This window comes from Corapipo altera, unplaced genomic scaffold (genome assembly GCF_003945725.1).
Source record: "Corapipo altera isolate COAL_440 unplaced genomic scaffold, ASM394572v1 150, whole genome shotgun sequence".
In the NCBI taxonomy this organism is placed as follows: domain Eukaryota; kingdom Metazoa; phylum Chordata; class Aves; order Passeriformes; family Pipridae; genus Corapipo; species Corapipo altera.
Window position 1 is genome coordinate 3,638,179 of NW_020884941.1, and position 21,662 is coordinate 3,659,840.

Genomic DNA, 21,662 nt, shown 5'->3' on the forward strand with positions numbered 1-21,662 from the left:
TTCAAGTCCTTTTGCAAATTTTATTGTGTGGCACCTGCATCAGTCAGTAGTGAAGATCTCATTTCCAGAAAAGACAGATACAGTGTTCCTTGACCCCAATAACACAGTCCCAAAAGATGGCCTCTCCTCTGTCCCTGACTCTTCATTTAATGAAAACCAAATCCAGGCATGATCAGTAGGGTGTGTTTTCCTAGTCAGTGCTTTTTATTTCTTTACCAGTAAACTGCAAAGCATGAAGAAGACCAAAAATGTGTCATGTCATATAGCAATGACTACAAAAAGTGAAGCCCTTTTTACTATGTTTTATAAGGAAAATGTGGAGTATTCAGACACCTGGAGAGAGAAGCAAACACTCAGACACATAGATTGGGTTCTCCAGGAGAGGCACCACTCTCTTTTGTCTCACTGGTACCAGTTACTCTCAGGAGTCAATCCCATTGAAACCCAGTGTTCTCCAGGCTGAAGACACACTGCACGATCAAGAAGGAGAACCTGCCCACCATGGCTTTGCCCACTCATGATTCCCTGCAGCTCTGCTTTCTTTGCTCGTGCTTTCTTTCAGTGCTCACATATCCCTAGGGATTTTTTTCCAGTTGAAGAGGCAGAAATGGTGCATTTTGATTCTGTCTACTGATAGGCAAGGTGCTCTTCTTCCACTGCATTAAGGAGCTAAACACTTCTTTTCTTCTGGACTGAAGCTTCTTGTCTGGGAAAGCTCATCACCACTGACTTGTTAACAGCAGATAATTTCAACACCAAAGCTCTGTCTTTTTTTGCTCTCACCTTTGCAAACCTGCTGTATCTCTGGACCTTCCAGACTCATGTTCTCCAACTGTGGAGTCCTGGTTTTGCCAAGAAAAATAGCAGATCCTATGTTTTCAGTTTACCAACTGCTAACTTGGAGGGACTGACAAAATTTCTTTATATATTGTGTTCAATTTTTTTTCTGCAGAGGAATTAATTCAGCTCATGTTTCAGGAGTTGGAGAGAACGACTAAGTTCATCCTGCACCCTGCACTGCAGGTGATTATTTTTAAAATACACACTTGTGCTCTTTGTGGAGCAACGGATTCTCTATTGCTTAATGAGGCTTCTGGGCACTACAGTAATAAAGGAGCAAAATATGAAGCGGAGGGTTTGTTGTTAAAGTCTAGTGACAGTCATCACCGAGCAGTTACTCTGCTGTAGGACTGTCTGTCTCTTCTTTCCGCGGTAGTTGAGGCGGTTGAACTCCTCCAGGATCTGCAGCATGGTCTTTCCTTTGGGTTCTGGCATCACCAGGAAGACAAAGACAGCCACGGTCAGACAGTACGTCAGGAAAATGAGGAAACAGAAATTACCAAGGCCTTCCTACGGGAAAAGAAAGAGACAAAATATGTTCATAAGAATTTATCTCTATTTCTTTCTCTTATGATATAGACTTTTTGGTTTTGTATTTACTATAGATCTTGGTCAGGGACAAAAACACCCTGCTTTGCTTACCACAATGAAAGGGAAGACAAGTCCAAGGATGAAGAGCTGGATCCAGCTTACAAGACCATTAAAAACAACAGCAGCTGCTCTGTATGACTGAATAAAAATTTCTGTGATCAAGGAGCATAACACACCACCTGAAAAAAGTATTGAAGAAAAGAAGGAAACTTAGAAATTTTGCAAGATGCTTCTGTACCTCACACTTCATATTGTTGCATAGGTTTATGGCTTTAAATGACCTGGAAGTGTTTGAGGTGCTGCCTGGCTCTTGAGGAGGAAGGATGTGGGAATGCAATAGGAAATTAAGTTTTATCTCCTACTGCAGTATGGAGGGAAAAATCTGCACCTGCACTGAATCAGGAGTAGGGATGGGGTTCATGCTAACTGTGGAGCAGCTATGCCTGGCACCTCTCCTAAAGGCTGCAGTGAGGAAGGAATGAGTACCTGAAACCATTCCAGTAGAAAATACCAACCTGGCCCAACACCAAAGCTCAGGATGAAAATAAAGACAAGTGCAACAGAGCAGTATGGTACCCAGAAAAAGGAATCCTGTGGTAGGAAATGAAAAGCAAATAAAATCAGAAATTAAGATTTTGTTTATCTAGCTCCATTAGAAACATTCACAACTGCTAAATATAGCAGTGTTAAATATAAATCTAATTATTTTACTTCCAGAAATTTCATGAGGAGATAGTCTTGGCAGAGTTCTTGGTTGTATAAGTCTATTGTCTTTAACCTGTATGTACAGGGCTGGGAACAGACCTCTGTTAATATGATGGTTAGCCCCAAAAACACTTCTACTCGGGCTAAAAAATTATTTGGGGGAACGGAAATAGTATGATATCTGCTGCACAATAACACATGAAGACAGGACATAGTTTTAATGCATCAGTGGGGTCTCACCTGTAGGAAGAGTGTGACTGTGAGGAGCCCTAAAGCAAGGGTCATCACTGTGTAGTTTTTCCACAGCAGTGTCTTCCTCCCTGCACGCTCAATGAGGATACCCTGCAACCAGAAGGACACACTGCCAGCTCCAAAGGACAGACCAAAGGCAGGCACTGCTGAGCTGCTCCAGTAGCTGCCATCCCTGGATCATGATTTTGAGAGAAAGACTCTCCTCTCTTCCCAGAAATTGAATATAAATGCCCATATTTGCCGGATGTGTGGAGATGATTTTGTATGATTGGTTCTGTGGTTGATTTGTTGCAAAAATTTTATTCCTGAAGCTCCGCTTACAGCATTTCTAAAGATTCAAATGAACCACGCATTGCAGCAGAACAAAATTCAGCTGAAAAGCCACTTACACACAGAGCTGTGGAGAGGATCTCGGTGGTCCCAAGCCCCAGTGAGACATAATGGATTTGATCAGGGGGGATTCCAGCTTTTATGAAGATATTGTATGCATAAAAGTAAACCTGGAAAGAATAGAAATTTTTGCTCATGTTTACACTAATGTCAGGGTTTTTTGACAAGAAATAAGTCTTGATCCCCTTGCATTCTCTCTTATCATAACAGGGTAATCCATAGAGATGCCTTCAGATGACACTTGCAGTTATCAACTTATCTCAGGTACCAAACTTCCATGGGAAAGGATTGTAATGAACAGTAACAACAGACCCCTCCTTACAGCCACTGTTTCAGTCAGCATTTCACAGCTCGTTGCAGAGCTCACTTTTGCAAGAGCCTGTGAGCAGTGCAGAGAGCAGAGCAGAGCACATACCACAATGCCCCCGTTGAAATGTGAGCACGAGGCCACGAGGAAGAGAGTGATGAGCTGCCAACGCACAGCTCTGTCACGGAGCAGGTCACAAAGACCCTTGGCCTTCTCCCCACGGATGGCTTCTTCCTCTGAAATCATGTCATTTATTTCGGCCATGTGGTCTCCATCCCCCCAGAGCTGCTCCACAGCTGGAAGGAGAAGAGGAGAGGTGACTTCTGGTCCAAGCCCACCAGCACAGACATGAATTCTGAGGATTATTTCCTGTTTTGCAGAGTGTCTTATCTGAACTTCAGGCTCTTTTCTTGTATGAACTTCCTAGAGATCTGGGCTCAGATTAGACACAGATTCAGATCACTGCTATCTATTTTTACCCACACATCTTAATCATGACCTCACCCTTGGCCAATAGCTGCCTATAGCCTTTCAATGTAACCCACACTTAAATTCTTACCGATCCTTCCCCAAAGAAACTCCTACTAGAGGTGCTGCTCTAGTACACACTCCAAAACACAGACAAGGTAAAATGATTCCCACATATAAAACAGTATGTCTACATCCAAGGAGTTTTCTCTTTTGATAGTTAAACCCCCAGAATGGTTGTTTCTCTGTTTCTGTCAGGATTTGCTGTTAGGTTACTGAAAAACTGGAATGCTTATGGATATGGTATGACAATACAGAGCCTCCCTTTCTTACACAGAGTCAGAAGGTACCATGTCCACACCCTGACTGTTCAGGGCAGAATCTGTATTGTTGGAAATACAAGCTCTGTATGATCACATCCCTCAGAGGACTCTGGCAGAGAGTAAGGGAAATACTGGTGCCAAAAGAGCACTAACATTCAAACAGAAGAGGCTGATCTTCATTAAAGCTGAAGGTTGTTTCAGAGCCAAAAGACCAAGAGTCTTTTTCCCACCTGTACCTCTCTTTCAGGCTCATATGGGGCTTTACTGTGTTTTCCACTTTTTTCTAAAATGAATGCTTTGTGACCTATTTCCATACCTTTAATGCATGCCTCCTTGTCCTTTTTGTCAATGAGGAGGTAGCGGGGAGAGTCTGGGAAGAAGGGGAGGGTGAGAAGCTGAATGAGGGCAGGAACTGCATTGGCTGCCAAGAGAACAGGCCAGAGAGCCTCTGCTCCAAGAACTTCTCTGAAACAAAACCAAGAGAGTGAGAGAGGCTGAGGAATCGTGTGCTGGCCATGTGAGCACACACAGACACAGGGTTATCCTTCAGCCCTGCTGCGTGTCACAGCAGCTCCTCCCAAGGGTCTCCAGCATTTCTCAGCCCAGAAAAATTAAAATCTCAACAGGAGGGGGAAGGACAGAGCAGAGGGCCGTTGCTTGTAGCCCACGAGTTACCCAGTGTTGGTTCCTGTTGCTCAGAAGCGAGTGCAGCAAGGCCACCTGCATCCTCCTGCAGCGGCTGAGGGCCCGCAGGGACCAACAGTGTCCCAGCACAAACGCTGAAGGAAGAACTTGCAGGGGCTGATCCCTCAGCTTCTGATCCAAAGAGGCCCATGTTACAATTAGGGAAAGACCTATGGGTTGTCAGCCTGGTACTGACAGCCCCAAATAACAGCTGCTGGGTTTCCTGCAGCTTTGAGAACACTGTGGCCAGAATGATGCATGCCCTAGAAATGGGGCAGACTGCCTTTGGCACAGGACAGGCAGGAAGAGCCTGTGCTGGGGGGATAAATCCACCATAAGTGTCTGTCTCTCTCTCTGTGTGTGTGTGTGTTTGATGAGTGGGTATGCCAGTTTGTGTGCATTTTCAAGAAGGTTTGGATGGGTCTGATATTCCCCGTTCCTTCTGAAAAAAATAGAAAGTAAAGGTCTGTTCATAAAAAGATTGATTTCTTTCAAACCCACTGAAATATGTTCAAGGTTTTTATTACTTGTATTTTGATCTGTGTCTGCTAGAAAGGAACTTTATTCTTCAGAATTAAATATTTTGTATGATTTCTGTTTCCCATTCACTAAAGTCAGGAATTTGGGCTAATTCAGTCTGACTACCCTGCAAACATGTCTGAAAACAGTTGCTGATTTGCCTATCCATGGGCTTGCATTGACATATGCATATATTTTAATAATAGAATAAATTGAGTCTATTTCAGACCCTCTTACCTGAGACCCAGAGCAAATCCTACGAATTTTCCAAAGGCAACGGCAGTAGAAGCTGTTATGGCAATCAGCCCACGGAGCTTCCGTGGGGCACATTCCCCAGAATACATGAGGTGGATATTCAGAGATAAACCTGCAGTGACAAAGGACTGTTAGGGCAATGCAAACCCACATGGGTGTGGTGTTTCAGAGGGGACCATTATGGACAAAGCCTATAGGGATTGGCTTTGAGACACCTTTTTAACCATGCTGAGTATGTGTCTGCCCGACCTGAAGCATGTGCCCTGTACCATGGCCTTGTGTCTTTGCTAAATATTTCACTAGGCAAGTACCTGCCCCTGAGAACTCTGTCCTTCAGCAGGCTGGCCTTCTCTTATATCATTTCCTACAGCCACATATACAGGACTGTAGTTACTCCCTTTAGTCTCAGGTGATGTGTTTCAGTGTTTATTCAGGATGATATGTGCCTTATTTTCTGCTTGAAACCAAGAAGTTAACAAATTCTATACATTCCATTTGCATTTCAGTGAATGAATTAATTAATATTTATCCTCTCTCAATTTTTTTTTTTGCTGGTTAGTATTATCTTTATCCAGCTTCTCAGGGGTTGAAAACACTGGGAGAATGTAACCATTTGGAAATTAGAATTGCCCAGTTTGAAAACCATTCCCTTGTCTGTAATATGGAGGGCAGCATCAGCCACAGTGAAAAACAACAGGAACAACAGAGGTCAGCTCTTTATTGAGTGAGCAGGTTCCCCTAAAATATTGCATGTTTTGGCTTTTTCAAAAGGCAGTACCTTTTATAGGGATTGGATGTAAAGACAGAAGAAAGAGAAATGGAGATGTTAGACATTACTAATTTAATTATGTTTGTGGTTTCTTATTTAATTAAAAATAATCATTAATCATGATTATCATATCATATCATATCATAATCATGTCCTCTGCAGGGTTTAGTAAAAATCTGTGGTCTGTGTACTGATAAATCGTTGTGAATCTGAGTCACTGTTCTTCCAACTATTTAATGCCCTAAGTAGGAATTTTAATTTACCTGCACACAGTCCAGCAGAAAACCTTCCAGCGATGATCATCTCAAAAGACCCGCACAGCCGGCTGAGTGCCATCAGAGCTGCGCTCAGCAGAGCAGGGATGTTGGCAAGGAGCATGGACTTTTTCCTGGAATTCACTTAAATTAATGTGAGCATAAATATTGTCCATGTGTCATTCACACCTGACAGAAGTGACACGAATTGTACCATGGTTACAGACTCTGTGCCAGCTTCTGAGATCGGCTGCAGTGAAGTAAATGGGAAAAGGGAATGGGAAAACTGTCACAGACTGATAAGTTAGTTCAAGCTTTTGACCCCTTTAGTGGAGCCAACATCTACACTGAAGAACAAGCTTTGTGAGTGATTGTCTGTGAAATTCACTTTAAAATGCATGCACTCCTTGTGTGATTTCCCCAGCCTGGATTCACTTTGGACTTTCTAAGGGAGAGAGTGTGATTTTGTACTGATCCTTCATTGGAAGCAGCCCTGGGCTGCTCACAGTGCTACTTTACAAGCAATGTTTCTCCCAAGACATGGTCACTTATTTTTGCAGTTGTGGGTGTAAATAGAAGGACTAATGTAATCACTCTTCCTACCTTCCAAATCTAACAGCCAAGTATCCGGTAGAGGAGGAGCCCAGGAGCCCCCCGATGCTGTAAATGGACACAATGAAGGACCACATCAGAGTGATCATGTCTTCACTGGGAGAGGAGCCATATCTCTTCAGCCAGGTCTCACGGATGAAACTCTTGATGTACTTGAAAACAAAAGCAGAAACCCATGGACCCAGTCAACATGCTTTTTGCATAATTGCGCCTCTTTTTTAATTCCCCAACTGGCCTTTTTGATACATTTCTATGGATACCTTGGTTGAAATCTTAGCCCTGATGAAATCAATGGCAATTTTGCATGGTAGGTTGGTCTTCTGTTTCTGTACTAAAACCTGATGGTTTTGCTACCTGATCTTTCCCACCATTCCTGCCTGTATGTCTGTCTCTCTTGTCCACCTGCTGCATCTGATGCCCTGAGTGAAATCCAGGTTTGACTTCAACTGACTCAAGTGAGAGCAGGTTTTGTCCCTTGACATGGTCTGTTGTGAGGTCTCTCTGGCCTGCTGTTCACAACCTCCATGGCACCCTCGTTCTTGGTGAGGGTTCACAATGTGGTAACAGTATGAGCTCAATGTCCTTGGTACCATCTAGGATCACAAACATCTTCCCTAATTTTCCTTTTCCAGCTGCAGGTATCAGTGCTGAACTCAGCTCTAGAGCTACAGTCCTGCCCTGTCCTATTGCACCTTACAGTCACTTAGACACAGTGTGTGGCCAAGCACATGTACAAGAGGCCCCTTGAGCACTGAAAAGAGAAGAGTGCCCTATGAGTAATTCAACTCAGCAAGGGGAAAATGGCTGACTTTATGGATATCATTCATCCTCCCCTTTCCCAGGTCTGCCACATTAGATAGAAGTTAAAACCCCATGAAACACAAGAGCAATAGTAGCTACTCTTAGAACTAAAAAAACAGAGGTCTAGGTTTGAGAGCAGAATTTAAAAAGTTAGTGATTACATATAGAGGCAGTGAGAACAGTAAAATCCATGCTAGTAGCTCACTCTTGGAGCTCTCCATGCTTACCTCAGCAGGAGAATTAATAATGGAGACCTGCAACCCATACTGGAAACCTCCACCAATGCCCAGGACAAAAGGCAGCAGAAAGAGGTTGTAGCTCATTTTCTGGCAGGAAATAAAAGCAGCAAACAAAGCTGGTACAGCTATTCAGACATGCCCCCAGTGTCCTCTGTTTTCCTCAGGAGCTCTAGCAGTTTGAGCAATGCCACGCACCTGCCTCCTCTGAGACCAAGGAGCTGGCACTAGGAAACCACAGCTACTAAAGCACAGGACAGTGAGGAATCTGAGGAGAGACAAAGCTCACAGCTGTTTCCTAGAACCCAGTTACACACTTCAGTGCTTCTGTCTTCAGCTTTGGCCATCTCAATCTGCACTGTCATGGTTGTGGGAGCATGGTGCAATGTGCAAGTGTGCCGTCAACAATTCCATCTATTTGTCCTTTCCTCTCCTCCTTTCCCACTTGTTATCTCACCTAAGTGAATATTTTGCTCTGTGACTTGGCTGAGACTGGATAAACATTTGGGGATTGAAGGGCATTCCTGGTTTCATGGTTTATTCACCCTTTCTTAGAACTATCTGACAGGAGGCTTAAGAATATAGGACTGCAATAAATGCACTCCTCAGCCTCTCCCACTCCTCCTGTTCCTGACTGTCCTAGGGATATTCTGGCCAGTGATGATGGTGTGATGCTGCACCTCTGTCTCTAGAACAGATCACATTCAAACAATTCCTGCCAAATATTTACAAGCTGATTTCTGCTCAGGTGAATGCCATTGCTTGAGTGGGCATCAAAAAAAGCACTGATGGAAGCCAAAGTCCAGGGACTGGCACAAACTGGACTGGACCGGTCTGGACTCCCCAAGTCATAGGCTGGGTAATCAGTTATCACATTTAAAGGAAAAGTTCCTGACTGCTACCTTGAGCCTCAATACAGCAAAGCCTTCTGAAGCCTGACTTGGCCAAACCTGACTCAGCCAAACCTGACTCAGCCTGTGCATCCAACTCTTGAATTGTGGGATCAGTTGACTCTTTAAGAGTAAAGGTCATTGCCTGAAAGTTCAAGTCTGTGTCCCTATAATATATGTCAGATGCTAAGAAAGTCGAATCTCAATTTTAAATCCTGACTTCAAAATAAATAAACTACATCTTTACTTTTATCCATAATTCTCAAAAGGCCTCTTTATCTAGCAGTCTCCGAGCTGGTTCTGTTAAAAGGCTTTTACAAGTCATTCAAAGAGCTTAGGGGGGAATTCCATCTTCTGGTGAGAGGCTGCAGTTGGCAATTCCACAGACCAGGATGCTGCATGTCTTTAGTGCCTGGAAGAATCCCAGCCCCAACTGGGTTTGAAGTGAGAGGTAGCTTTTGGAGAAGAGCAGTGTTTGAGGACAGGAGCAGTAACTATTTTTCTCTGGTGTTGATAGTTATTAATAAATCCAACAGTGCATGATTACTTGATTTGCAAATAGTAATATGAACCATAATGAGTCTCTGAGGATCACTTTTCAACGTGTTTTTGTTTAACATTTCACATGATAAGGAAATCTGAACAAGTGTCATATATCTTTTCAGTCAAAGGTGTTTGAATTCAGTATCAATTAACCAACTTGTTAAATGCTTCAATTAAAATTTAACAAATTAGACCAATTGAAATGTAACCACTGTTTGCATTTGCTTAATCAGTCTAAAGACTTCTGATTTCAGAAAGTTTGAATTAGTGTTTTCTGCCACATGTACTCACAGGACTGGCTCTGAAACTCAGGAAGTCAATTAACTGTGTGTGATTTCTGCACAGGCATGTTTCATACTGACAGGTGCAGATGGTCTCTGGCCTGCCAGGGCTCTGGGGAAAAGTACAGTGCTGACTCAGGGGAGTAGCCACAGAGGTGGGCAAGGTGAGGACCTCTGGACACTGGAGGGCTTCTCTCTTCTCTGACCTGTATGTCCCAGCAGTGTGTGCCAGGCCTCTCTCTCTGCCCAGGGAGTCTCTTCAGTCCATCCCTGCTTCCTATCCTGCATCCTCACTATTGCCTTGTCTTCTCTGCTTCACTTCTGTCTTCTCTCCTTACTCTGGTCCTCACCGAAGGAATGACAGAGTATTTTGCCACCACCAGAACAGTACTGTCACTTTTTGCTTTGACTGTGTTTTTTACTCTTTCCATCTGCCCCTCACTGCTCTGTTCAAACTATAGAAATGAAAAGTATCTCTTCAGTTCCCAGCTCCAGGAAGTCCTGCTCTTGATTGTCTTCTCTCAAAATCCTGCATACTTCAAAACCTCAGTGTTTTCCAAGAGCAGAGATACCTGCTCTTGCCCATGTCTGTATATTGATGACTTCTAAAACAGCAGCAACCACAAAGGAACAAAAGTTTAATCTTTATTTTTTGTATGTTATAAACTTTAGGTATTGAAAGAGAGTTCTTGCACAGACTCCACTTCTGAGAAATAGATCTGCTGCTCCACACGTGCCCAGTAATGACAGTAATACACTCTGGAAATGTTTACAGTCTTGTCACTCAGAAGTTCTGTATTTCCCAAAAAATGCGGTTAAAAAATACACTGAGAGAAACTTTAGCAACTTCTTTTCAAAATGTATGTGTTCTTTGCTGCAACCATCAGCAGTGCTGTGACTGTCATATGAACAAAGTGAAAGGCCATATTAAATGAGGAGTGTTGCCCTCTTCTGTACCAGGTTAACTAAAAGCAATCACTATCACACCTGGGTCTTCTCCAGTGTGCTCTGTGGAGACAACAAGAACATGCTGCAGAGAGTGTCCAGGTGTGATCTAAATCTCCACACCCAAAATAAGCTGCTGCACACGAGCTCCTCACCACACTTACCATTAGCAGAGCACAGGTGCAAAACCCTACAAGGTGCACCAGCAGTGTCTGTGAGAGCAGTACAAACTGGACTGGGGAACTTGTGCTTTACAATATAGGACTGGAAGACAACAAATAAGCCATGAAGAAAACCAGTCCAGAATAAATATTCTGCAAAACAATGCCCAAAAGTCTGTTGTATAATAAGCCACTTAGCAAGTACTAGAAGCTTTCTTCTTAATCCATCTGTCACATGCTTTTATAGCTGAAAATAATTAACTGCTCACTATTGCTCAACAAGTAGGGGTCTATTTGAAATCACTTAATAACAGAAACAACGGGAGCACCAAGACAAGGTACTGAAAATTTCATCTGGTGTCTGAAAACAGAATTTAATCGCATTAATTTCTGTGTTAGAGAGCCCAGATTCAGGGGCAAGGAAAGAAAGGCTTCTGAGATGGAAGTTACTCTTTGGGTAGAGGAGAAATTCTGAGGAAATTTGCTCAAGCATTACGTGGTGTTGTTTGATGATAAGAGAACAAGGCATCATTCTGTCACTGGATTCTAAAATATGCATGTGTTACTCAGTACTAAAAACTGAGAACAGATTATCAAACTTCTGTTTGTATTTATCAGTTCAACCATGTGTTTTCAAGGTGAACTTAAGGACCTAAGAGTAATGTATTGTCCCTAACCCTACTTTTCTCTTGGTGTCCCTGCAAAGGAACACAGCCACTGCTGAATTCACTGTGCCACTCCCCCAGGTACCATCTTCCTTTCTTCTGCTACAGTGTGGTGGTTTTGATCTCTTCAGGGCCTTTATAGAAACCCGCATGGGCTTTAGTTTTGAAGTTCCGTTTCTTGAACTCCTCCGAGATTTCCAGGAAGGACTTTCCCTTTGTCTCAGGAAGGAAAAATCCAACGTAGAGTGCAGTGCAGACACAGACCACAAGGAATGGGATGTAGCAGAAATGTGCTAGACTTTTCTGAGGAGGAGGAAAAAAACAAGACAGTGTTGGTGACATTCTGTGTGGTGACAAATAGGCCACTAATCCCTGTTCCTGCATGGACTAAGGTCAGCCAAGGGGATATTTCTCTGCACCCTGGTGAGGGTCTCACATGCCTGGAGGCAATAGCTCCCCAGCAGAGGTTGGGAGATTTGAGATAGCAAGAATAGTATTTCAAAATGTCTTTTTCTCTCTTTTTATCTCTATATAATTATATAGAATAGGAACCTCCAGTAGGAAATAAGACAGGAGTGTACATTCTGCTCCCTTTCGCCTCAGAAATCACCTTAGGAAATGGTGCCAGGGTCTGGCCAAAGGAAATTGCATCACATCTTTAGTCCCAGCTGTTCGCAGCTGAGGACAGAGAGGAATATTAGTCATCCATGCCCCAAATTAGTCTTCTCCCAACCTCAAATCAGAATTCACCATAGGGAACATGGAGAAAGTTTGGTTTAGAGGAGTTCTGGCCACTTTTCTCATAAAGATACTTTCATAGCAGTGCTATCCTGCTGCTTGCAATATTCCCTTTTCCTGGTCACTACCAGAGCTTCTTTCTTGTACAGAGCACTGAAGAGCTGCAGGTGATTGCTTTGCCTTTGGAACGCACCACGATGAATGGAAAGGCTGTTCCAACCAGAAATAGGTTGAACCAGAGCAGGGAGCCACAGATCATGTAAGCAGCTGGCCGGGACATCTGATCAAAAACCTCTGTGGGCAGAACTCCTGTTACACCAGCTGGGAAAAGAAATGGCAAGAAAGTTAATAATATTGTTGACATGACATTAAAAACAAGAGAACACATCTTAACAAGAAAACATACCCTGAAGTATAAGAGAACAGTAAATTATTATTCAGCAAATTATTCTCACTAGTCAGCAATGCCAGAAGAAGTGGTAATAGAGATTAACTGCAGAGGGGAATTTTTAGGTTAAATATTAAGGCCTGGCTAATTATTCAAACTTTCTCATGTTAGAATGAACTGCCAGGAAAAGTTTTGTAATCCACATTATTCTTACCAGGACCAAACCGTGAGAAAGGCTTATAATTAATTCAGCCCCATGGCACTGTAGGACAAGAAATTGTTGCCAACTTGTGTGGTTTATGACACTGGCAGCTTGGTTCTACTCTTACCTGCCTTCCTTCAAACTTGTGTAAGCAAACAGAGCTTCACATCTACTCCCACACCAACCAAACATCCACACACAGACAGTCTGTGTGTTGCCCCCACAACCACAGAAACTAATGGAAATGTATGTTAGTAGGATAACAAATAGATGTGGAAATCTTCCTTCCAGGTATCTGCAAGTAAATAATCAAATTATGTAACCACCAATCTCTTGGGTTAAAGTGAAGCATCAGAAATGCTGGTTTGCAGCCCTAACGGACTGAGCAGCAAATCAAAACCTTGCCATCTGTTTAACACAAGAATCACCCCTAGCTGCCTTGGCCTTACAGCCAAGATGGCTGTGAGGAGGAACAGCACAGAGGAGAGCACAGAATGACCCTGCCCAACACTGACTTCCAGGGGCATGCAATGCAAGCCCCTGAGAAACAGCTGAACACTGCTGGCAGAAACTGCCTTGTTCCTTTGAGCGTGCTGTGGCTAAAGAGGGTCTGAGAGTTTCCATAAGCTGCTTGCACACATCTCCAAGCCCCTGCAGTACCCAAAAGTTTCACTGAAAACACTGAGGGAACTGACCTGGTCCGATTCCAAAGCTCAGGATATAGGCGAAAATGCAGGCCATGCTGAGATAAGGCATCCAGCTAATCTGAGTCTATAGCCACAGAGACCAACGGAAAACCAGTGAGGGCACTTACACTTATTTGCCACCACTGAACACCCCAGTCATATAAAAAGCAAAGCCCAACTCCATTCCACTTAAAAAATTAAGTAAAGTTTGCTACCTGCTGGCTCAGAGCGACCATGAAGACAATGGCCCATCCTGCCATGAAGATGTAGCCCCCCAGCAGCAGCGGCCTCCGACCAGCATAGTCTATAATCATGTTCTGCACAAAGTAACACAGTGAAATAAAGCAAGATATTTGATCTATGTTTATAGTTCCTGCCTGCTCCCTCTTCCCGTTTCAATACTCCGTGCCTAGTTCACTCTACAGCTACTTTAAGGATGTTGTCTGCTTCTTAGCAAAGAAAAAGGAAATTTCAAAGGAAAGGTCTGGTGGCAGGAATCAGGCAAGAAGGGTGTTGAGGAGAGAAGAGAATGTCCCAGCTGCAGCCTAAACTCTGCCACTATCCATATGGGCACAAAGCATGAAAGTTACACTTTTTAGAGATTTTAGACAGTGATGACGATGCAATGTCAGACCAAATAACTTTGCGTTAACCTGTCTGGCTGTGGGTGCTGACAAATGGCCTGGCTGCTGTGCTTAGAGGGCTTTCTTGGCATGAAAAGACATGTAAATCCAAAATTAGCTATTAAGAGCCTCCACACTGTCAACAGAGGTTGCGTGTCAGCAGAGTGCATTAAGAGTCTCACACAGGTGACAGACGTGATCAGTTCACAGCTTCCTGTACCGATTACAACATATGGGATTTTGTCCTGAGGAATTCCAGCCTCTTGGAACACATAAGCTGCATAAGAATACATCTGTGGAGAGAAGAGAGGAGAAAGCAGTAAGAGAAGACACCTGAAAATACATCCCATTGTTCTTCCTGAAGGACCACACAGAGAGTGACTGACGTGCTGTCACACAGGCGATTTTGACAGCACCTCTCTGAATCTTTCCATAATGCACAGGTGTACTTTGGGAACAAACATCTGAGGTCTCCACAGGCAGGAAGACCACTGGTTGTTCTTTTCCAGCAGAGAGGATGTTAAACCCAAGAGCTCTCACCCACATCTCATGACAAAGTGCTGCTGTGGCTCCTGTTTCAGGCTCTTACCGAGTCGTTCCCACAGAGCTGCATGGCGCTGCTCAGCACAACGATGCTCACCAGCTGCCACCTCAGAGATGGATTTTGGAAGAGCTCCCAGGGGTTCTTTGCTCTCTGACCTTTAACAGCAGCCTGTTCAGCCAGCATCTCTTCCAGCTCTGCACTCAGGTCACTGGTGCCTCTGAGCTTCTGCAGTGCTGCAAGGACAAGGGAACCTCTTACTCCCGAGCCTTACATTTGGTTTGTCATTCTGCAGAGTCTGTGATCACGCTGTTACCTTCACAGAGATGGCCAGTTGTGGTGCAGCCACTTGAAGGATTTGGGGGAAAGGGAGTATAAATCCCTCCACGTTGTTTGATAACCCACCAGTGCCATTTCAGCAGCTGTGCTTCTGACTCAGATCTCAAGTGACTTCCCTGGGAATTGCAGGCAATTAAGATGTTCTTGGTACACAGCACATATTTCCCAGAAAGTAAGTCCAGCCACTTCTCATATGAGGATTTGTATGCCACAAATCTAAGCAAATCCTTTAATATGAATTGGCTTCAGATTTGATCCCGAGCTCTTCAACTAGCATTTATTTCTCTTCACAGTTACAAAACATATTTGCCACTGCGAACACAACTCTCACCTTTTGACCCTCCTATTGTAGGAAAAAAGTCTTTTGTAGGAAGATGTCAGATGTCTTTCAATTACTTCAATAGGTCAAATATATTTAAGATTATAGGATGCTCTTTAGTTTGGAAGGAGGAAGTGATATTTACAACATAAATAATTATGTATGTTCAGGATATGCAATCTGCCCAGTGGGTAGATTTCAAATGCTCAGTGAGGAGCCAAGCCATCCTGAACTCACCAGAGATGCAGGATTCTTTGTCTCCACGGTCAATCAAGAGGTATCTGGGGCTTTCAGGGAACCAAGGCAGAGCTGTGAGCTGGATCAGGGCAGGTACCACATTGCTTGCTAAAAGGAATGGCCAGCTCTCCTCCCTGCCTAGGAGCTCCCTAGAGGAAAAAATAAACCAAACAAACTAAATTTACACAGTACATTTAACAACTTGGCAAAAGCCCAGCACCCTCTGCTGCACGAGGGCACTGAAAATGAATGGAAAGAAAGGGGTAGTAAAGAGAAAAAAAACAAAAAGGAAAGATTTAATAAGTGAGCTTTTTGCTTTACATTACCTGAGTCCAACCACCTGTCCCAGCACCAACCCCAGGGCTGTAAACGATGCAGAGGTCAAGGCCACAGCTCCTCTGAGCTTCTTTGGGGCACTTTCCGCCAAATACATGGGCTGAATATTCATGCTCACACCTGGGCAAGGCAGACAAACAGTGACCTCAGCTCGTGGGCGGAGGAGACAAGGATAAATGCCGTCAGCCACCTCTGGAGGTTGCCAGCTGAACTTTTCTGCCGTGGTCTATGTAATGACCCATCTGCCAGTTCTCATTATTTCCCCAATTGCAGGGCTATTCTTCGCATAGGCTGCTAAACACCCATTTCCGGACTCATCAGTACCAGTGGATAATGAAACCGAAACCTGGCAGGGCCTCCGTCTATGGTCTTTTCAGCACCAAATTCGAGGTGGTAAGCAAGGCTTCCCTCTACTTCCCATGTTGATCATACTTTAAGACACTTAATCATTATTTTCTTGGATAAACTTCTACAAGAGCTTTAATGTTGGCGCTCATGCTGGGGAGGGACTGATATTCTTACAAGCAGACAGGGATCAATTTTAAGTTCAGATTCTCCCTGTGCACACAGATACACGTAATACACAAAACCTCTGCCTATGCATGTTTTTTCAAAAAAAGGCCTCAGAAGCAAAATATAAAATCTGTATATACAACTTCTTAATTCACTTACATGTGTCTGGTCAGCCTGGAGGATTAATTGGTTTCATATCTCACATCATCCCTATTTGAATATCTTCTATTTCTAATTGTTACCTGTTATCCCCTTTGTCCTGCTATGGTTCTCGTGTTGCCATACCTGCATTCATGCCAGTGAAAAATCTGCCGAGCATAATCATTTCAAAGGATTTTGCCATTCGGCTGAATCCTGACAAGGCTGCAGCTATGATCACAAAGACATTGTTCAGCAGCAGGGACATCTTCCTTCCGAGAAAAAAAGACAGTTGTGAGCACTGGTGTGTCAGGTTTAGTTATCAAATAAAACATCTCACGTTGCAGATCCCATCTGTCCCGCCTGGAAGCTCAAGGTGGGCTCAGCCCCACCACAGAACACCTGAGTACCCGAAGCCCTACATGGGGTGTCTGTGTGCCACAAGGTGTCCCTGCAGCGCTGCCTTTGGGCACGCTGAGGGCACCGTGAGGGTGCCCAAATTCAGGGCTCTCCTGCTCACACGCAGTTTCCATTCGAATGGAGAGGAGTATTCCTTCAGTAAGCTGTGTGCATTGCGGTCTGAAAATGCTAACTTGTTGAAACAGGCATTTTTCATGTAATAGTATGAGTGTTGTGAAGCTTTCACAGAAAGTCTTCATGTGTCCCAGGAGAAATTTCTGTTGAAAACTAGGGAAAAAAAAAAAAAGAGAGAGAGCTCTACTGACCCATAACAGCCAATAATTCTCTCTAGTCCCAGCTCACTGCCTTGCCAGTCAGTCTTTTTAAATCTTATTTATGATGGGATATGATTTTATTCCAAAGCAGTACAGGGTGAAGTCTCTAAAACTGTAATTGGATAAAAAAGCTGTATCTTTTCCAGATATTCATAACCATGAAATAAGTAAGCCATGGGAGATAGTCCTTCACAGTGGTGCCTGCTTCATCATACCAGAGGAACAAAGCAAAGTCATAGAACATGGAGGAAAATTTTGGGATTGAGAGAGAAGGAAGGAAAATCTGACTACCTATTAGTTTATGTTAGCAATACTGTTTTTTTTTTTCTGAAGAGAACTGGAGATAGAGCTGTGTATGAAAGATGGATGAGGTAAGACAAATACTTTTTAGAGACTCCAGAGCAGAGAAAAAACCCTCCAACTCTGGGAATTTAATGAATACTTCCTAAAATACATCAGACAAAAAGTGACCTGTGAGACAGGAGGACCTGGGATGCACAACCACCCTCTGTTTTTCCAGTGTCATTCCTACCAATCTCCACAGTTTATTTTGAAGAAAAATACCTGGTCTGACCCATTATGATTTTTTATTTGAAAGGATGGCAGAAAACTGGCACAAAAATGATAGTGATGATGTAGGTGGCTACTGTGATATGGAGGTGAGCCGAAATCCTTGTAGCACCTCAGCTGGGCTGGAATATGATGAGAAGGTGATTTGGGGGACAAAAATGTTCCCCATTGGGTTTTGAGATATGAAATACTGTCATATCAGAATATGCTCCCTGCCAACTCAGAATGTTTAAGGCAGACTGGTCCGTGATAGCAAACATATTTTCATTATTTTTAACTGCAGTGAGCATTGTGCTGCAGGGCTCCTAATTCCTCTCAGAGTAATGGAAGCTGCAAAGCTCAAATTAAACTCCAGCACCCTCTTACCTTCCCAACATGATGGCCATGGGACCAGCAACCACAGCCCCAGTGAGGCCTCCCAGGGGATAAGCAGAGACAGTGAAGGACCAGAGCAGCAGGATCACGTTGCTCTCCAGGGGAGCGCCCGTGCGCTCCAGCCAGGTCGTGTTCATGAACGTCTGGATGTACTGAGGGAGAGGGACAGGGCAGCATAACCACCACAGAGAGGTGAAGGACACTGAGAAATATGAAGTCTTCCTTATTAATATATCTATTTATTCTGTGTTTATGCTTCCAATCCCTTCCAGACGAGTTTTTAACAGAGAGTTTAGAGTGTAAAATTGTTGCCGTTGAAAAGTTGCAGTTGGTTCCTATCTGTATGTAGCTACCTTGTATAATTTAAAAATTAATTTAATGGGTCTAACTTTGAATATAGGGGCAAAAGTCAGTTTCAAAGGGTGCAGGTTAGAAAATTTTAGAATTACATTTGCTAAAGGAGTTGAGACAAAGATTTTGAATAAATTCTTGTGACACTACATCCTGCTCAAAGTTGGCTCTTGACAGCAAAGTCCTGTACCCCAGATGTGAATTATACAGAGGGAACAACACATCTTTCCCTTCTGTCCCTCAGCACCAGCAATGGCACATCACTGTCCAACAGAGCCACTAAGGAAGGGTCTGTCCTGGGAGGAGGCCCTCGGGCAGGTGGACTTTGGGACTAGCAGTACTTACTGAAGCTGGAGCATTGATGATGGAGATGTTGTAACCGTATTGGAAAGTGCCTCCAATCCCAGCAGCACATATTGTCAGGATCAGGATCTTGTTCTGAAGCTGAAGAAGAGGGACAGAAAATGGATGGCTTCCTTGCACAGAATAAAATGACCCCACAAAATTCACACTTTGAGCTGGGAGATTTTTCTCATGGCCTTGTATATCCAGTGCATTTGTGATACACTGGCATGCTATTTCTTCTACCTTTTCATGATAATAGCACGTATTTTAGATTAAAATAGAATGCTGTTTTGTGCCTGTGCCTTTAGTTTCCCCATCTGTAGGTGAAATCCTGTGACAGGCAAGCTGTGCCCTGAGGGTGTCCTTGGGCTAGGAACACTGTCCCATGTCTCAAGACCACTCTGAGCATGCTGGGGGCCCCTGGCCTTTAGTCTGACACCTCCAGTTCTGAGTGACCCAGGGCCAGGAGGGCCTTTACCAGCCCCCTGCTCCAAAACCCCTCCCACTGGGAAAGCTCTAGTGTAACATGAAGAGCCCATGCTCAGGTTTGGCTGTTAGCCAGCCACTGCAGGGCACCTCAGGCCAGATTGTGTTTTGCTACATGAATATGACCCCATTGACCCCAAGAACTTGGATAACCCAATGCTGGGGAGCTCTTTCTGCTCTACCTGCTCATTTTCTTCTTACAGAGCCCTTTACCAAAGAAAAGGAAAGTTTGGTCTAGTCTTGCAATAGTTCTAAAACCACAAATTCAAATAATCTTAGATTTTTCCTTTTCTCAAAGTCTTTTCTTGTAAATAACTTCCATACCAGCCTGAGACAGGACGTTCTCCCAGGACAAAAATAAAGCCAGACTGTTCCAGCCCTGCAGCAAGAAGAGGCTGAGCTCTCTCCTGTCCCCATTAGAAGCAGCTACATTTCACTTTGCACTTTTCGTGGCTGCACCACTTCCCTGTCTTATTACTGAGACCTGAGCTAAGGATTGTGCTCCTGATATCTCTGCTCTTCCTAGTTATTCTAGTTCTCCAGGTGAGAGAGATTTCCTCTCCCTACAATAATAGCACACTTCTCTTTTTAACTCACAATGCCTAGGACTCTACCACTCCTCCTGCTCGTTTCCCCTACAGGTTCTGTACCACAGAGCTCTTTTGTGGCCATGAGCTAAAGGAAAATGATTTGTTTCTTCCTCCAGGACCCACCAAACAGTTCTGTGCTCAGAGCTGAGCTGTACTGATAGAGTGACTTTCCCAAGCCTTCTTTAACACCCGGCTTCTGCACTATTTTCTCAGCCATAGCAATGGTGTGCAGCTGCCAGGAGAGCCATTAGTCTGTCAGTTTTATCCCAAGGACTGTGATGAGTTGGAAAATAATTCTATGAGAACCTGATAGTACTTACACAGCTTTAGAAAAATTCAAATTAAAAAAAAAATCTGTCAGCAATAATAGTAAAATAGATGTTTTACCAGTCTCTGCAGCTTGTTCATCCTCTTTCGTAGGTTTTCCTCTGTCTGCCAAAGCCTCTGGTACTCTCAGCAGTGCTCTAAAGGATTATTTAAATCTCCAGCATAGGAATGTGTATTTAGTCACCCATTACGTTAGGATAAGACACTTGACTTGGCAGGTGTTTTGCCAGCTGATTTACATTCTCAAAACAGGGCTGCATGTTCATTAGCAAGACAGTTCAATTAATTTTGTTCAAAGCACATTCTGGGGAAAAGTAAGAACTGTTGAAAGGCAATTCGGGAAAATGATTCTCCAAGATCCAGAGCTGTCTAAATCCTCTTGAAGGCCAGCGTGGTTTGCATAGATTCCCTCTCAGAGCATCTGGCACAGTTGCCCAGTATCACTTGTCTGATTAAGTGTGATCAAAGCAGAAGTGAACTACAAGTTTTTCTTTTTCTGACTGTATTTGCCCTGGAACACAATCTAAGATCTGAAAGACAAACCTTGGTCCTGCCAGTGACAGGAATAAATGAAGCCCAAACCTTTCAAATCCTTGTTATCCAGGGCCTTTCACTGCAGTCCTGTCCATGTCCTGGTGCCATGCAGTCAATCCAGGGGTTGCTGACAAGGCTGTGAGTGATGCACAGAAGGCTGTGGTCCTGTCCCCTCCCTGCAGCCCAGCATAGAGCAGACAGCCACACTTACAGCACTAGATCCTGCCATGTACAGAAGACAGCAAGGCAGCAGTAACAGCAAGGACAGCCTTGCTGCTCTCTATAAAATAGAAAGGCACTCCCTGGCAGTGAGAAATGGTGCAATCTTATGAATCCTAGAGATGGGCCCAGTGGAGATGGAGGCATATTGCAGTGCCAGCAGTAACATCAAAGCTACTGCTTCACAGAATACCTGGCCTTTAGGAATAACCATGATATTTTAACATCCTTTCATCCTGCAGATTGCAAATTGTGAGGGCCCTGACAGACTTCAAAGTATTCAAACTAAGTTAAACTTTTTAAAAAATGCCTCTTTGTCCCTACTCAGGTTTTGCTAAACCTGAACAGAAGTATAAATCTGTTCCACATCACAGAAGTATTTTCTCACGATTGTGTGAGTAAGGATGTGATGCTGCATCAGCTGCAGCCACTAAGTGGCAGGAGAAGTACAAAATTTGCTGTATTAGGCTCTGAATCCAATATTCCAACACTATGGCAGGGGTTAGATGAACACTTCCAACACCTTCCCAAACAATAACTTGTTCACTGGGAAACAGGTGTAACTTTACCCAACTGTACA

General features: G+C 43.7%; 1 protein-coding gene across 1 annotated transcript; it reads right to left on the bottom strand.

Moving 5' to 3' along the window:
* Positions 1-20,508, bottom strand: LOC113955747 (myo-inositol transporter 2-like). The gene is made up of 24 exons (XM_027661553.1): positions 20,390-20,508; positions 18,927-19,025; positions 18,222-18,382; positions 16,699-16,823; positions 15,891-16,020; positions 15,565-15,713; positions 14,718-14,905; positions 14,311-14,421; positions 13,721-13,822; positions 13,515-13,590; positions 12,423-12,550; positions 11,598-11,794; positions 10,830-10,855; positions 7,998-8,134; positions 6,961-7,121; positions 6,367-6,491; positions 5,317-5,446; positions 4,193-4,341; positions 3,194-3,381; positions 2,778-2,888; positions 2,377-2,478; positions 1,947-2,022; positions 1,483-1,610; positions 1-1,350 (listed from the first exon to the last, which is right to left on the bottom strand). Exons 1-24 carry the CDS (start codon positions 20,408-20,410, stop codon positions 1,144-1,146), a joined length of 3,027 nt encoding a protein of 1,008 aa, XP_027517354.1. The 5' UTR covers positions 20,411-20,508; the 3' UTR covers positions 1-1,143.
* Positions 20,509-21,662: the final 1,154 nt, after the last annotated feature.

Coding starts and splice junctions, on each gene's coding strand:
- LOC113955747 (XM_027661553.1), bottom strand. CDS start 20,410: ATGAACAAGCTGCAGAGACTG. Junction 7,122..7,997: donor TTATTAATTCTCCTGCTGAG/GTAAGCATGGAG, acceptor TTTGTTTTCAAG/TACATCAAGAGTTTCATCCG. Junction 6,492..6,960: donor TTGGCTGTTAGATTTGGAAG/GTAGGAAGAGTG, acceptor AGTGAATTCCAG/GAAAAAGTCCATGCTCCTTG.